At 40.9% G+C, this 16,129-nt stretch overlaps 1 protein-coding gene across 1 annotated transcript in view; it reads right to left on the reverse strand.

The window, feature by feature from the left end:
- CUNH2orf73 (chromosome unknown C2orf73 homolog) overlaps positions 1 to 16,129 on the reverse strand; it is a 40,120-nt gene that overhangs the window by 13,792 nt on the left and 10,199 nt on the right. Inside the window, exons 2-3 of the mRNA XM_013006553.2 lie at positions 13,182 to 13,380; positions 11,051 to 11,204 (exon numbers count right to left, since the gene is read on the reverse strand). Of these exons, the coding sequence (XP_012862007.2) occupies positions 11,051 to 11,204; positions 13,182 to 13,380 (353 nt within the window). The remainder of the gene's footprint in view (positions 1 to 11,050; positions 11,205 to 13,181; positions 13,381 to 16,129) is intronic.

Below are 16,129 nucleotides of genomic sequence, written 5' to 3' on the forward strand. Positions count from 1 at the left end.
CTTTACACAATTGATGTGTGTATGGATTGCGATAACAGTTGTATGAGGCCCTAATAAAATGTTTAAAAAAATATTCAGATTGGACTAAACTTAATTACTTGAAAGAGGCCTTGTTAAATGAGAAATGCTAAGTAAATAAAGAAAGGAGGGAAAGTTCTTGAAGAATGTTTGGAAATCCACTCTCTGTTTCTTGGATACTTGATCTAATTAAAATAAGAAGTTTCTAAACAAGTGCCCACCAAACAAGTTGATATCTCGCCATCTATATTTTATCAACAAAGTCAGGATTTATTCAGCTCACAACTCACTCTGCATATTGGTGAGAACGTGGTAGATTTACTTTGAGAAATGTTCTCAATTAACTTTCGATTCCTGCTTGCTGAGAACATCCAATGGTAACAATTTTCTGTTAGAAACTCCACACTTTTCAAGTGTTTTGATCTCATATAAAAAATTATTAATGTAAAAAGTACATATTTTAAAATATAGAAACAAATGAGCACAGTTATAACAAGAAATCATTGTTATGTTGCACTTTGGGGGAAAAGCAGCCACACAAACTTAAAACTATTTGAGAAAACTAGTTTTTACCACTGTATCTGAAAGTGCCACTCAAAATAATGTTAAACTATAAAGTAGTTGATAGGCAAAATTACATATAAGTATGACTATGCACATCACGCATTAAATCGGCCTCTCCAATTTGTAAGGTTTCATTTTATAAAATGAAAAGTGAACACTTATTTCTACAGGACCAAGATATAAAGCACAGATGTTTGTTGAATGGACTGTGGATGGCGGCCAGGAAACTGTGTGGTGGTACAAGACATAAAGGCACGTTCATTGACAACACAAGATAGCATTGCTGAAATGCCAAAGACTAGGCGTAATTAAGTGGGCTGATGGAACAGAGTGGCTATGCGATGACTCTTAATTGTCATGAATGCATGTTTGCATACACATTTTCCCATATTTATATGCATTTAAAAAAATCCCACTGCCATTCCAAGCCTTTGAAAATCTTTATACGAGTAGACAGCTTCCCTCATCTCTGGCCAGAGAAGCAGCTAGGAGGCTGAAACATTGACCTTGCGGTTAACAGTCCAATCCTACCCCACAGCGCCCCCAGGGCTCCTTAGTTAGATGCATGTGCATCTAGAAGACCTGGCCCGACAGACTTGTGTGCCATCCAGTCACTTCTGACTCGGTGTGACACAGTACAACAGGCTCACAGGGTTTTCTATGTTAAAATCTGTCTGGGAAGAGAAAGATTTCCGCTGTGTATAGCTGCTGGCCTTACAGTTAGCAGTGAGTATCTAATCATTGTGCCACAGACTCCTTTACAGTACATGTGTATGTACATTTGCTACGTTACAGTATTTTAATTATTTTTATCATTTTCATCAAATACCCAGCACTGTCTAAATTATGGATGAGTGACAGGCCTAAATTGTGCTGTGTGTATTAGTTTAGACTGTACTATGACTTTAAAATAGATCATCTGTTAGGTAAACCAGAAGCCAAAATAAAATGAAACCCACAGCCATCGAGTTGACTCCAACTCATAGTGACCCTATACCCAGGGAGCCCACAGCCCCACCTTTCTCCCATGGAGCAATGTGTAAATGGTGTGCGATTATTCATTAAATGAATCCATACATACTTACTGAGCTTCGGTTAAATGTCTAGATGTTTACTAGGCCCTGGGGCTAGAGTAGAGAACAGGCAGACAGAGACCCACAGGCACTTGCTGTTGTCATCCTGTCATGAAATCTACAGAAGACAACACAAACAGACTGGCTGGCAGCAAAAAATCCCCCCCAAAAAAAGGTGACAGATGAGTAGATAGACATACTGTACATGTATCTAAATACTAATTCTAACTTAATACCTAGTATACTACAAGCCTCTGAATTAATATTAAGAATAAACAAAACCAAAGGCACACTGACATTCAGTCAGTTCATAACAGCATAACAGGAAAGGCAGAACTATACCTGAGTTTCTGAGGGCAAATCTGTACAAAAGCCGAGTCTCAACTTTCTCCTGCTAATAACTACCTCTGTTACCTATCAAGTACCAAACTCTGTGGTAGGCACCTCAAAGGTTCTTTGATTTATTTCTCAAAACAATTCTGCAAGGCAGTTACTATCATGTCCATTTCACCAATTGAGTAAAACGGGCTGGTAAAATATAAGTAATGGGCATAGAATCAAACAGCTACAAGTGCTGAACTGAGATTAAAGTCCAGGGGCAGTAAGTGATGATTTCCGGTTAAAGAAGACAAATTAAACATGCAGATCTTTCTCCATTCCCTCCCAGAATGCCACTAAAATAACAGTGAGAGGGTTTGCATTCTTAGGAGTAAATGAAACACAAGAGAGCAGAGGGATTGAGAAATTACCAGGCTCGGAAGCAGATGGATAAGTGTCACTGGCTAGAGTCGACCACAAAAACTAGAAACTAAGTGCCTGTGAAAGGGAAGCATTGAGAGTCGTGGTTGGGTGCCATCTCACTGCAGGTTTGGCTCCTAGACACCTTATGGACATGAGATCGAAGCACTTCCCAGGCCTGTCATGCTCACAGCTGTTCTTATGTTTGAGGCCAATGTTGCACCTGCTGTGTCTATCCATCTCGATGAGAGGCATCCTCTTTTTCGCTGCCCCTCTACTTTACCGAGCTTGATATCTTTCTCCAGGGACTGGTCTCTGCGGACAATATGCCCAAAACAGGCGAGATGAGGTCTTGCCATCCTTGCCTTTAAGCAGCACTCTAGTTGAGCGTCTTCCAGGACAGATGTGCTAGTTCCTCCGGCTGCCCACACTGCTTTCTTCACCAGCACCACCATTCAAACGCAGCAATGCTTCTTCAGTGTCCAGTGTTCACACGTGTACCATGGCTTGGGTCAACCACACCTTAGTCCTCAAAGTAGCATCCTTGCATTTCAACACTAAAAGGTCTTACGCAGCAGGTACAAGCAGAGTCATGTGATCCCTTCACTGCTGCTTCCAGGAGCATTGACCATGGATCCAAGCAAGACAAAATCCGTTACAACTTCAATGTTTTCTCTGTTTATCACGATGTCACTTATTGGCCCAGCTGTCCAGGTTCTGGTCCTCTACAATGATTTGTAATCTACACTGAGGCTGCCATCCTTGATCTTCATCAGCAAGTGCTGCAAGTCCTCCTCACTTTCAACAAGCCAAGGCTGTTCATATACATATCTCAAGTTGTTAATAAGCCTTCCTCCAATCCTGATGCCACATTCTTCAGATAATCCAGCTTCTCTGATGATTTTCTCTGCATACATATTGAAATTGATAGTCAATTAAATTTTGAAGAAAAAGCAACTCACACAGAAACAGGACCTGAATTAATGTGCCAGCACTCCAGTGAAGTTTAGGAGTTAAAGGCATCTGGTTTCTCTGAAATAGGACACATGGAGCAGTGGTACGTGGTAGGGCTGGAAACAATTGTTTGAGGGTCCTTTTTTTTTTTTAATCATTTTATTAGGGGCTCATACAACTCTTATCACAATCCATACATACATCAATTGTGTAGAGCGCATTTGTACATCATTCTCAAAACATTTTCTCTCCACTTAAACCCCCGGCATTAGGTCCTCATTTTTCCCCTCCCTCCCCACTCCCCCCTCCCTCATGAGCCCTTGATAGTTTATAAATTGGTATTTTGTCATATCTTGCCCTGTCCGACGTCTCCCTTCACCCACTTTTCGGTTGTCTGTCCCCCAGGGAGGAGGTCACATATAGTTCCTTGTAATCGGTTCCCTCTTTCCTACCCACTCTCCCTCTACCCTCCCTGTTTCGCCACTCACACCACTGGTCCTGTAGGGCTCATCCGCCCTGGATTCCCTGGATTTTCAGTTCCTATCTGTACCGGTGTACATCCTCTGGTCTAGCAGACTTGCAAGGGTTGAATTCGAGTCATGGTAGTGGGAGCAGGGAGGAAACATTTAGGAACTAGAGGAAAGTTGTATTTCTCATCATTGATACATCGCACCCTGATTATTGTTAAAGGAAGCAGTGCGACTCCAAGATGTCCTGTCCTAACCTCAGCAGAGGCTTAAGGAGTTCTCTCTTAGAAAACTGACTAGCTCAAGAAGACAGACCTACAGACGACTTTATGAAAAGTCTAGGCCCTTGCCTGGTCACCCTAGAACAGCGGTTCTCAACCTGTGGGTCACGGTCCCTTTGGCGGTCAAATAACCCTTTCACAGGGGTCACCTGATTTATAACAGTAGCAAAATTACAGTTATGAAGTAAAAACAAAAAGAATTTTATGTTTGGGGAGTCACCACACAGGAAGAACTGCATTAAAGTGTCGCGGCATTAGGAAGGTTGAGAACCGCTGTCCTAGAACAAAACCTCCCCCTCTGGTCTCATCTTTTATTACTCTTCTATCAACCTTATTGAACTAGAGAAGAAGCAACTACTTACTTACTCCTTATACCAAAGGATTGAAAGTTGATTGGTTAATTACTCAAATGGATCCTTTAAAACAAAGTGTCATAGAAAATATTTATCATATTTAGATCTTTATTTTAACCAGCTCATTCACCAATTTTAATTGAAGGACCAAGGTGTTTTTTTTGAAGAATGTCTATTAATTGGAACTGCACTTTCAATTTCTTGCACACATCACACTCCTTATGCATTCTTTCCAGTTTTCATTTCTTTAACAAGGAATGAAAATATAATGGAATGTGCAAAATAAAATTAGTGCAGCTTCTTCAGGACATTAAAAACTCACCCCAGCTCACTTTTATAGTCATTGTATTCACTTCTAGTTACAATATTTTGTGTGTGTGACAGATAGTTTTATCAAATCTTTCCAAACATTCAACTTAGATACTGTCTAGAAGCAATTGGTTTTTTTTCCCAATACACAGGTTTTCATTTATAAGCTATATAATTAAATTATGGAACTATAGCAAAAAGCACAGCAGACATAAATCCATTTGGAAAAAAAGCAGGAAATTCAAGAGTATTTCCTATCTCTTTGGTCTGGTTTACATAAAATTTTAAATCCCATGTTGACTGACAGAAGGAACAAAAGGAATAAGGTAGATAATTTCCATCAATAGGGTCATGTAGGCAATGCTGAGGAAGTTGAAATACTAGCAATGAGAAATAGCTTGAGGACATAAATAGAAGGGTGATATCATTTGTGTTTACAAAGATCATTCTGCCCATATATCTATAGCTAGTTAGTTTTGACAAGGATGCTAAGTTCATCTTGTGGGATAAAATTGTATCTTTAGTAAATGGTGCAGGGACAACTGAACTTCCAACTACAAAGAATGAAGTTGGACCCACAGCACACAAGATAAATGAAATTTAACTGAAATTGATCACCAAGCCACAGGTAAGCACAAACCCCACAAAACTCAGAACAAAACATGCAAGTAGTGCTCTGGAGACCTAGTTTTTGATCATGGATTCTAACATGTAACAACAAAAGCACAGGAAACCACAACAACACAAAAAATAGCGGACTACGCTTCATAAAAATGTACAGGTGCTGTCCTACAACAATGACCAACAAAATAGAGGAAAACATCTGTGCTAGTCCAAGTCGACTAGAAAACAAATACAGAAGCATTCATATATGTGTAAAAGAGAACTTTATATCAAGAATCAATTATGCATGAATAAAACATCCCAGTCCAATCCAAAGAGAACTTTATATCAAGAATCAATTATGCATGAATAAAACATCCCAGTCCAATCCAAATCAAGTCCATAAGTCCGATATTGGTCCATATGTCCAATACCAGTCTGTAAATTCCTCTTCAGACTCACACAACACATGCAATGATGCTGAATGCAGGAATATCAGAGGCCAGTGGATGGAAAGTCTTGTGGATCCAGTAGAAGTATCTCAGCGCTGACATGGGTCTTCAGGTGGCTCCTCCAGCTCCAGAGCTCTTCCATGCATAACTCCGTGTGGCTTGTCAACAGGAATGTTTCAAAGGGACAGTGTGTGTCCTGCCTCCAGAAAGGAAGACAGGAGTTCCCAGAATCCTCAGGAGAAGGCTATGACCACACACAGGCATCACTGGCTACGTACTGATTGACAGACTAGACTCCACCCCTTTGCTTAACTTGACAGGAGAGAGTGTAACTGTAACATGGGTTAAAAGAGTGATCAAATGATCAGGTGGTACATTTTAACCTAACTGCATCTTCCATAATCAACTTTATCATACACTCTGTTGTGATACCAAGGCTACTCATATCCCTGTACTATGGTCAGAAGGGATTTGCTGGAAGCTTAATCCATATGGGCACTCTTCAAATGGAATTTGGCCTTCCACTGTCATCCACAGTCTTCTGCAAATGAGTGTTCATTATTTGAGCTCTGATACCAGTCTCTTCTTCAGATTTGGATTTTATGATTTAAAATCCTTGAATCACATAGGTTAGTGTGCTTTTTCCATATGGACTTAAATCGATGCTTCGCTTAGACGACTGCTTGCTTAAAGACAAGCCTTTTAGATTCCAAATGCTGTTCTTTTTGATAGCCAGGCACCACCCTAATTGACTTTTATTTCCTAGATGATGACTTATTTTTCTTTTTCTATCTGGAAGCTTTTAGAATCCTTTCTTTACAATTAGTGTTTTGCAACTTCATGATGTGTAAGTGTGTGTCCTTTTTTTCTTTCCAATTTGGAAGCCCGTGGGTGAGTGGGTGGGTGGGGGGCTTTCAATGCCTGTATTATATTGGGAAACTTTCTTTTTATTAATATTCTGGAAGTATAGAATACTGATTTTGAGGAATACAGGCACTGAAGTCAAATTATTTGTATTCAAATACCAAGTATTCAGAGGAGAAGTCAAGATGGCATCCAGGTAGAATCACCCACCCAGTGCTCCTGCTGTTAGATCAGAAAATTAAGAGGGAAGGAGACCAATATGGGAAGTTGGGTGCTAGAAATAGACTCAGTGTACTAGGGTCTGGTTCAGACCCCCCCTGTGATTTTTGACCCTGGAGCAATTCAAGAACTCACTGAAACCCTAAGTTCACTGTGTCTGTCCGCGGCTCCACTAATCCCTCACCAGATCCAGCCAGACAGCACCCTCTACCCCTTCCTGAGCCCAAGATCTGGGACTCAATGCATGCAGTAATTTCCCCAGGCTGCTGTCTAAAAGTGGTTATAATCCCAGGCATGCAGAGAGCCTCCAAGAACTAGCCACAAGACTTCACACCAGAGTTCCTCTCTGTCATCCCCCCCCACCCCCGCATTCCTGAGCTTTGCATCCTCCCTCCCCAGCCAAGAACTGAGTGAATACATGGGTTATCCCTCTTCCCCCTCTCCCCAGCTCCATGCCTGCCAGCCTGGATAACAATAGATAATTAGTCACTAATTTGCCACAATTGAAGAGCCCCTGGGATATTTACCCATGACATAGCTGTGCAGGAGAGAGCCAGGAGTGCAGCCGGGGAAGAATTCAGATCCAGTCTGCCCCAAACCAACAAAGCTAATCTGGTCAAGCCCATCATATAAAGAAAAAAAATTTTAACACTTATAATTCCAGGCTGTGTTCCTTTGTGCAATTTTGAAAGTAAGCAGCCAGAAACCTGGTTTTGGTATGTTAGCATAATATTAACATAACAAGGTAGGCACAACTCTAATCCTCAGAGCTCAGACTAGGATTTTAACATAACAAAACAGAAAAAGCTGGGAGCTGAAAGCCACTGTTCAAGTCTACCAGCTTTTGGCTCCACAGAGAGTCTTTAAAAGACTGCAAATTGTGGTCAGACAGTCCAAACCAGGCCCGTGCCAATGCTGCAGGCTCACCCCAACCCAGTCCAGTGGCATACCTACAGTTGCCAGCCTCACCACAGCATCTCACCTACACAACAGCCTGACCCACCACAGGTTGTCCTAGAAACCACTCTTACTAGTCACACAGAGAGAGAATTCAGGGCCCTTCAGCCTTCCAAGAACAAGACAACGAGTTCTTCCAAAACGTCACGCAGACAGTAACATACCTCAACACCCTCAACAAGAAAAACAAAACACAACATTGGAAGAAGTCCTAAACCTAATGACATCCACAGAAGAAGCAGATGTTGGTCCTCAATGAAAAAAAAAATCTTCAGAACGCTGCTTGGAATAATACAGGATATGAGGGAAACCACTCAGAATAAGGACTCAATGATAAAGGAGATGAAGTCCATGATAGAGGGGATGAGGTCCATGTACCAAAGGTAAATACCAGAACTAATGGATGAGGTAAGAGAAGTAAAACACAAGATGGCGGACCTCTCCAACAGACTAGAAGAGGTGAGAATCCTCTACCCTGCCAAACTATCTATTAAGACAGATGGAGAGGTAAGAGTCTTCCTGGACAAGGAAAAACTCAAAGAATACACCATAAAACACCCAACCCTGAGGAAAATCCTTCCCGTCTCACTGTGGTCAGAAAACCAACATTCATCAAGTACAAGCAGAAGACTGGCATATAGCGCAACTCCATCCAGAAGTCAAGGCACCAAAAACAATGACTAAGATATCATTGCCTCAGAGGGAAAAGAAGGCAAAAATGAACCCTCCCCATAAATACAGCACACTGATAGGAAGGGAGATAGGAAAATGCCCAACACAATAGGTTACGAGATGAGAGCAATGAATCCACAGATGGTGGTAATAACTCTGAATGTCAATGGCCTGAACTCATTCATTAAAAGACAAAGGTTAGCAGACTGGCTCAGAAAACATAACCTCGCAATCTGTTGCCTGCAAGAGACACATCTTAAGCTCACAGACAAAAATAGACTAAGAATAAAAGAATGGCAGAAAATATACCAGGCAAACAGCAATTTTTAAAAAGTAGGGGTTGCAATCCTAATCTCCAACAAAATTGACCTCAAGGAGCAAATCATAACAAGAGACAAGGATGGGCACTATATCATGCTCAGATGATCCGTAGACCAGGAACCAGTGAGCATAGTAAATGAATATGCACCTAACAAGAGACCCATGAAATTCATCAAACTATTCAAGAGATGAAAAAAAGAAATCACAGACTCAATAACCATAGTAGCTGACTTTAAAACACCACTATCAGAGAAAGATAGATCACTGGGAAAGAAGCTCAGCAAGGAGGATTCCTATGCATTACAATTAGGTGACTGGACCTGATAGACATTTATAGAGCTCTCCATCCAAATGCAAAAGTTTCCCATTGTTTTCAAGGGCACATGGCTCATTTCTGAAAATAGACTACATCCTGGGACACAAGTCAAGCCTGAGTAAATTCAAACAGAGATCACTTAGACATCCCTCTTTGGACCATCATGCCATAAAGCTAGAGATAAACAAAAGGACAATCAGAAAAACAAGGGCAAACAACTGGAGGATGAATAACAAACTTCTGCAACACAAGTGGGTACTGACCCAGAAGAGTGTGTGGGGATTACATAATCTCCTGTCAACTTGCAAAGGGGTGGAGGCACACCTGTCAATCAGGTTGTAGCTTGTCAACCTCATTTGGAGGTATGACAGAGATAATTAGCTCACTGGAGGCAGACACACCTTTGCTGTCTCCCTGCAAGACATTGCTATTGACAAACCACATGGAGCTACGCTGATGGAACCAGTGCCTTGGGGCTGGAGGAGCTGTGTGGAGACCCTGCCAGCAACAAGATGCTTCCATCACCACTGGATCCACAAGACTTTCTATCCCCTGGCCTGTGATCTTCCTGCATTCGGTGTCTGCATGTGTTGCGTGAGTCTGAAGAGGAATTTATAGACTGGTATCGGACATATGGCCAATATTAGACTTAACCTTGTTTTAATTTACTTCACCTTCATCTTGAACTGTCATATGAGCAATTGATGATTTGTTCTACAGTCAGCCCTTGCCTCGTTTGGTCTGCTAATATTAAGCTTCTCCCATCATCTCTTCCCACAGAAAAGTAATTTCTCTGAGTTCCATCCAGAGAAGTCCCTAAGTATTATAGCTATTTTTGATCAATTTCCAACTAAGAAGTCAGTAGAATTCTTCAATTTCTTCATCACTAGCTTTAGTATTTCTCAATATATCCTCCCTCTAGAATCTATATGCTTCTGAAAACACTGTTTCCATCTCTCTAACTCGTCTCCAAAAAAGTTCTGCGCACTTCAATTTTCATTGCATCAAGAAAGTAGGCATCCTCGAGGAACTCCAATTGCATTCTGTTTAAATGTCCTTTGGGCTTGGGGAACAAACCGAATAAGAACACCGGGTGTCATGGTAAATTATGATTTGGGCTGCTAACTGAAAGGCCAGTAGTTCAAATTCACCTGCTGCTCTACTCAAGAAAGATGACGCTATTTGCTCCTTCCGAGAGTTATGGCCTCGGAACCCCTATGTGAGGTCCCCACGAGCAAGAATCAACTTGATGGCAGTGAGTTTTTATGTTGAGAATAAAAGTTTTGAAAGTTCTGTAGTCATGAAACCTGTTCAATATTGCATTTTAGTTTTTGTCAAACTTATTTGACCACTTCTTCCTTTTACTGCACTTTGGTGTTGTGATTAAGTGCTGGGCTGCTAACTGCAAGGTCAGCTGCTTGAAACCACTAGGCAGCTCTGAGGGAGAAAGCAGCAGCTTTCTACTTCTATAAAGAGTAACAGTCTTAGAAACCTACCCGGGCAGGTCTACCCTGTCCTATAGGGTCACTCTTCTGAGCATCTCTGTAAACATCAAGTAAAACAGTGTTCCTCGAGTCAAGCAAGATTCACGCAGTGCTGCCTGCTGTTCTAATAGGATACATCATGAAATTTTTGGTGGCAACCTCCAAGAGCTGAAAGCTAATGTTTTCTGTACAACCCACTCGTTTCATGAGCCATGTTTGGGAATAAACTTTCCCCTCAGAAGGGATATGGAACAAGCTCAGGAAGGTCTGCACTGAGTGAGTGCAGGGTTCGAATTCCTGTAAAGAAGCCATTCCCTGTGGAGGTGACAGCACAACTCCCGCATCTTGTTCTAGAGCAACAGTCTGAGACCATGAGAAGAGGTGAACGACATTAACCTTACCTACCTATTCCCGAAGAAGGCTTTTGTAGCCTGCTGTGCTTGACTGGCAAAACCAACGGATAGGCTGGTATCTGGAAGTCACTCCTCTGGGTGCTCTTAGTGTCATAGGGTGGTTGACAGGAATGTTCTGGCACCTTGTAATGCCACCACCAGTCTCCCTTTATGGAAAAAAGGTGGAAACCAAATTGAGTGCTATAGGACATTTTCATGGATTACTTGTGATGTATTTGAAGATATATAATAATGCGACTGAACTAGGTAGGGGGATAATAGAGTACTAAAACAGAGGGTAATTGTTGTTGTCAACTTCTGACTAAATAAAAAGAACTGATTGATCATTTACAAATAAGGAACCCTGAGAAAAGGCAACCGCGGCACGTAAGAGCGTGAGGAACTAGCGTTACATGCAACAGTAAGGATGAGCCTCAGGCAACATCCCGAGAGAAAGACGCTGCTCAGCAAGCCCCACACAGCTTGACTCCCCTGATCTGGCTTTCTGGGAAAGGCAATGTGCAAGGAAACAGATGGCTGGTTTCCGGGATCTGGAGTGGAGCTGAGGATGGCTACCCTGATGCACTGGGAAGTTTTTTGGGTGATGAAAAATCCTAACTTGACTGTATGCATTTGCAAAAAAAAACAAACCACAGACTTATGCACTAAAAATGGAATTTTCAGGACTATAACTCTAGTTGGCCAAATACTACACACCTCATCCGAAGATGTTCACAGCTATGAATATTTCACTGTATCTAGCAAAGGATATTTGCAGATATAATTAAATATTAAAGACAGAGCTGGAGATGGGAAAATTATCCTGGGTTATCTGGGTGGGCCCAACTTGATCACAATGGTTCCCAAGGCAAAAGAATGAGTTAGAGATCTGAAGATATTATTCTCCTGGCTGTAAAGACGGTGCATGAGCCAAAGAGTACAGGCTGACTCCTAGGCAAGAAAGCAAATGAGCGCCCCCACAAGTAACTTAGCACTGTTAGCACTTGGGCTATAGCCCAGTGAGATTGAGTCTGGACGGCTGGCCTTCAGAACTCTACGAGAATAAACCTGTTGTTTTAAGCCACTGGTTGTGGTCATTGGTTATAGCAGCAACAGGAAACTAACACAGCACACTATACCTCACCAAACCTGACTTAGAAGAAAAAAGATAATGAAATACATTTCAATATGACATAATTAATCAGTGTGGTTCGACTAAGCCTACACTTTGGATTTGAAACATATGGGCTCTCCCTGGCTAACTAAGTAAACTTGAGTAAGTTAATTTGCCTCTGAAGTTTGGTATTCTTACCTGCAAAACATTTCTAATACCTCGCACAAATCGTTGTGCAGATCAAAGTATACACTTTACATAAAGCACTTTGCTCTAGCAATTGATATGCTTTTTAAAAATGATAGTTATCATTTTATAAAACATGGGAAAATTACTGAGTATTAAGGGAGATTTTAATATTAGAATGTGTCACAAATACATTATAGAGGAAATGTCTAATAAATATACTTTATTAAATATATTTCTAATAACCCCTAAGTCCAACATAGTGACTATAAATGGACTCAGACTGTAAAAATAATTATTTACAATAATTACTTGGTTCGGAGATATGTATACACACATATCTCTAAATGCCAATAACGATGAAACTATCTGGAAAAACCGTATAAATCTCACGGCCAGCCCGTCAATTTGACTCATAGCGACATTTGAGGGCACGTAGGACTCCTCCATGGATTTCTGAGGCTACGAATCTTTACCAGAGTGTCATCTTTCCCTCCAGGGGCATCTGGTGGGTTTGAACTGCTGACTTGGAGGTTAGAAGCCCAACTCACAATACACTCACCCACCAAAGCTCCAAACAGTGAATACAAGAGGCCTCAGAACGTTTATGGGAAAATGGAATGAAAAGATGATGGAATTTTCCGGGAACTTTTTGGAGCCTCCTTCTATCATGGTTTGAATGTACAAATTAGTCTCTAAAGTAGCTCCGGACTGCTGCCTTCAACTACTGGTCTATAAAGGCACGACACGAAGACGTGCCATGGCCCTTAAAGCATCTGTGACCAAATTATCCAGCAGAACAGCTTCCAAGTCTCTGTTTGTATGTAACAAAAGTCCGTCCCACCTGCTGTTCTGGCCCCTTTCTGTGATCTATGTAGGGAACTGGTTCATTGTATGTTCTTGCGTTTGTGTTCATGAACTTAGCATGATATATCCGTCCTCTCCGGACACAGGGTTGTGAATGCTGTGATGCTTTTCCAGGTGCTTTTTCATGTTTGATTTCTTCTTTTTGTTCAGTAGCTGCATCTTCCCTTTTGTGCTGCCTGAAAAACATAGTCAAATATTAAGTTGTTTATCCCAATAAGCATTTCAGTACTGACAGTATCATAATTACATAAAATGAGATTTAAATATACTTCAAGCATCAGTCAAGATTATTTAGGCTTCAGAAATAGTGATAGGAAGTTTAGGCTGTTAAAGTTACGAAGACATTTTCTCATTAGTTTTTAATATTTTCAGCTTTCTTTTTGACTGAGGTTTTTATCTGTTTGACTTTGTTATTCTTTTTAGTTTTTGTTTCTTTGTAATGTTTTTCTATGTATGAAATTCAGGATAAGGAAATCCATAAGGACAGTAACTACATTAATGGTTCCATGGGAGTTTGACAGGGAAAGATGGGGAAAATGGGTAATAAGAATGAGTACAAGAATGAAGAAGTTGTTCTAAAACTGGTTGTGGTGATGATTGCATGACTCTTCTTGATGTGACTGAACTATTGCATTGTATGGTATGTGATTAATATGCCAATAAAACTGTTGAAAAAATAATAAATTATGTAAGAGCCAATGTTTGGCAACAACGTATCTGATAAGGGCCTAATCTCTAAAATATATGGAAAGCTTCCAACAACACAACGAGAAGAAAAACAATCAACTCAAAAAAGGGGTGTAGTAGTTACATAATCTGGTGTCAACTTGAGAATACTAAGAGTGAAGGGGTGGGGTTTAGGCTGTCAATCAGGTCACAGCTTGATGATCTCATTTGGAGGTGCAAAGGAAATAAACAGCTCACTGGAAGTCAGGCAAACTCTCCCCGTAAGACATTCCTGTTGACAAGCCACATGGAGCTACACTGATGCAGCTAGAGCCCTGGAGCTGGAGGAGCCATGTGGAAACCCACACCAGCACTGAGATGCTTACATGGCCACAAGACTTTCCATCCACTGGCCTGTGATCCTCCTGCATTTGGTGTCACTGCATGTGCTGCGTGAGTCTGAAGAGGACTTTATAGACTGGTATCAGACATTTGGGCTAATATCGGACTTATGGGCTTGATCTGGACTGGGCTGCTTTCTTAATGTACAATTGTTCTTTAAGGAGTATTCTGGCTGTACTTTCTCCAAGGCAGATTGCTTTGTTCTGTAGTCCACTGTACTTTGAATAATCTTCTCCAATACCATAATTCAAATGCATTTAGTCTTCCTTATTCATTGTCTACCTTTCACATGCATATAGAGAGATTGGAAATACCTTGGCTTGGGTCAGGAATACTTAATCTTCAAATTAGACTTGCCCAATGAAATATGTTATTTAGTTTCTTCACTGCTGCTTTGATTGTGCATCCAGGAACAATTAAATCCTTGACAATTCCCATCTTTTTTCTGTTCATCATGATGTTGGTCCATCTGTGAGGACTTTTGGTATTTTTGCATTTAGCTGTAATCCATATTGAAGGCTGCAGTCCTAGGTCTTCTCAGCGAGTGCTTCCAATCCTCTTGCTTTCAGCGAGCAAGGTGGTGTCATCTCCATATCACCAGTGCTTAATAAACATTCCTCCAACTCAAATGTCAGCCTTCTTCATAAGCTGTGTCTGGATTACATGCTCATAATACAGAATGGATACTACATATGGATAAACAGTACAAGACTGATTTTAAAGGGCTCCCTCGTTCTGTTTGAACAGTTTTTGGTCCATGCATCGTTTTCGCATGAGCAGAATAAAGTGTTCTGGATTCCCATTCCTCGGAATGTTATCCATAGGTTGTTATGAGTTACACCGGCAAATGCCTTTGGATAATCAAATGAAACGGATAATCAAATGAAACACAAGTAATCATCCTGCTGGTATTTTCTATTCTCAGCCAAGATCCATCTAACTTCAACAGTGATAACCCTTGTGCCACAAAATCTTCTGAATCCAGCTTGAATTCCTGGTAGCTCTCTGAGTACTGCTGCAACCATTGGTGAATTATCTTCAGAAAATTATACCTGCATGTGATATTACTGATATTGTTCAATAATTTGAAATGAGCAGGTATCTATCTTCTAATTTTCTTGGCATAGGCCATAGATTCATTTCCAAACTCTTTTGGCCTACTGCGCCCCTTTCAGGGAAAAAAATCATTCAGTACCCACTGGCAATGAAAAACATGCATACGACAGCTCACAGTCAAGAATAAAGTGCAGGTGCATGCGTTTTCAGCTCCCCTGGATCATTCCAGTGCCCCAGGAGGTGGTATTGCCTCCTTTGGCAATAGATGAAGGGGCACAATGAGCCTTGGTGGTATAGCAGTGCAGGTCAGAAACCCAGAGGAACAGTTCCACCCTGTGCTTGAGTGTCAGTCGGAGTCAGAATCAACTCAATGACAGAGAGGTGGGAATTGCATTTGAGTGCCTTATTAGCTGTTGAAACATTTCCATTGGAATTATGTCAAATCCTGGAGCCTTGTTTTCCATTAATGACTTCAGTGTAGCTTGGGCTTCTTTGTTCAGTATTAGAGGTTGTTGATCATATGCTACCTCTTGAAATGGTTGACTGTTGACCAGTTCTTTTTGGTATAGTGTTGTTATATATCATTTCAGTTATATATCATTTCAATATTTTGCCCATAGACTCTTTCAATATCTCAACTCGAGGCTTCAACATTTTCTTTAGTTCTTTCAGCTTGAGATATGCTGAGTGTGTATTTTCTTCTTGGCTTTCTAACTCCACATCTTTGCACATTTCATTATAATACTTGTCTTTATCTTGAGCTGCCCTTTGACATTTTCTTTTTTTTTTTTTTAACATTTT

Source organism: Echinops telfairi, unplaced genomic scaffold (genome assembly GCF_000313985.2).
Source record: "Echinops telfairi isolate 266 unplaced genomic scaffold, ASM31398v2 ScPeMD7_2573;HRSCAF=3158, whole genome shotgun sequence".
Classification (NCBI taxonomy): Eukaryota; Metazoa; Chordata; class Mammalia; order Afrosoricida; family Tenrecidae; genus Echinops; species Echinops telfairi.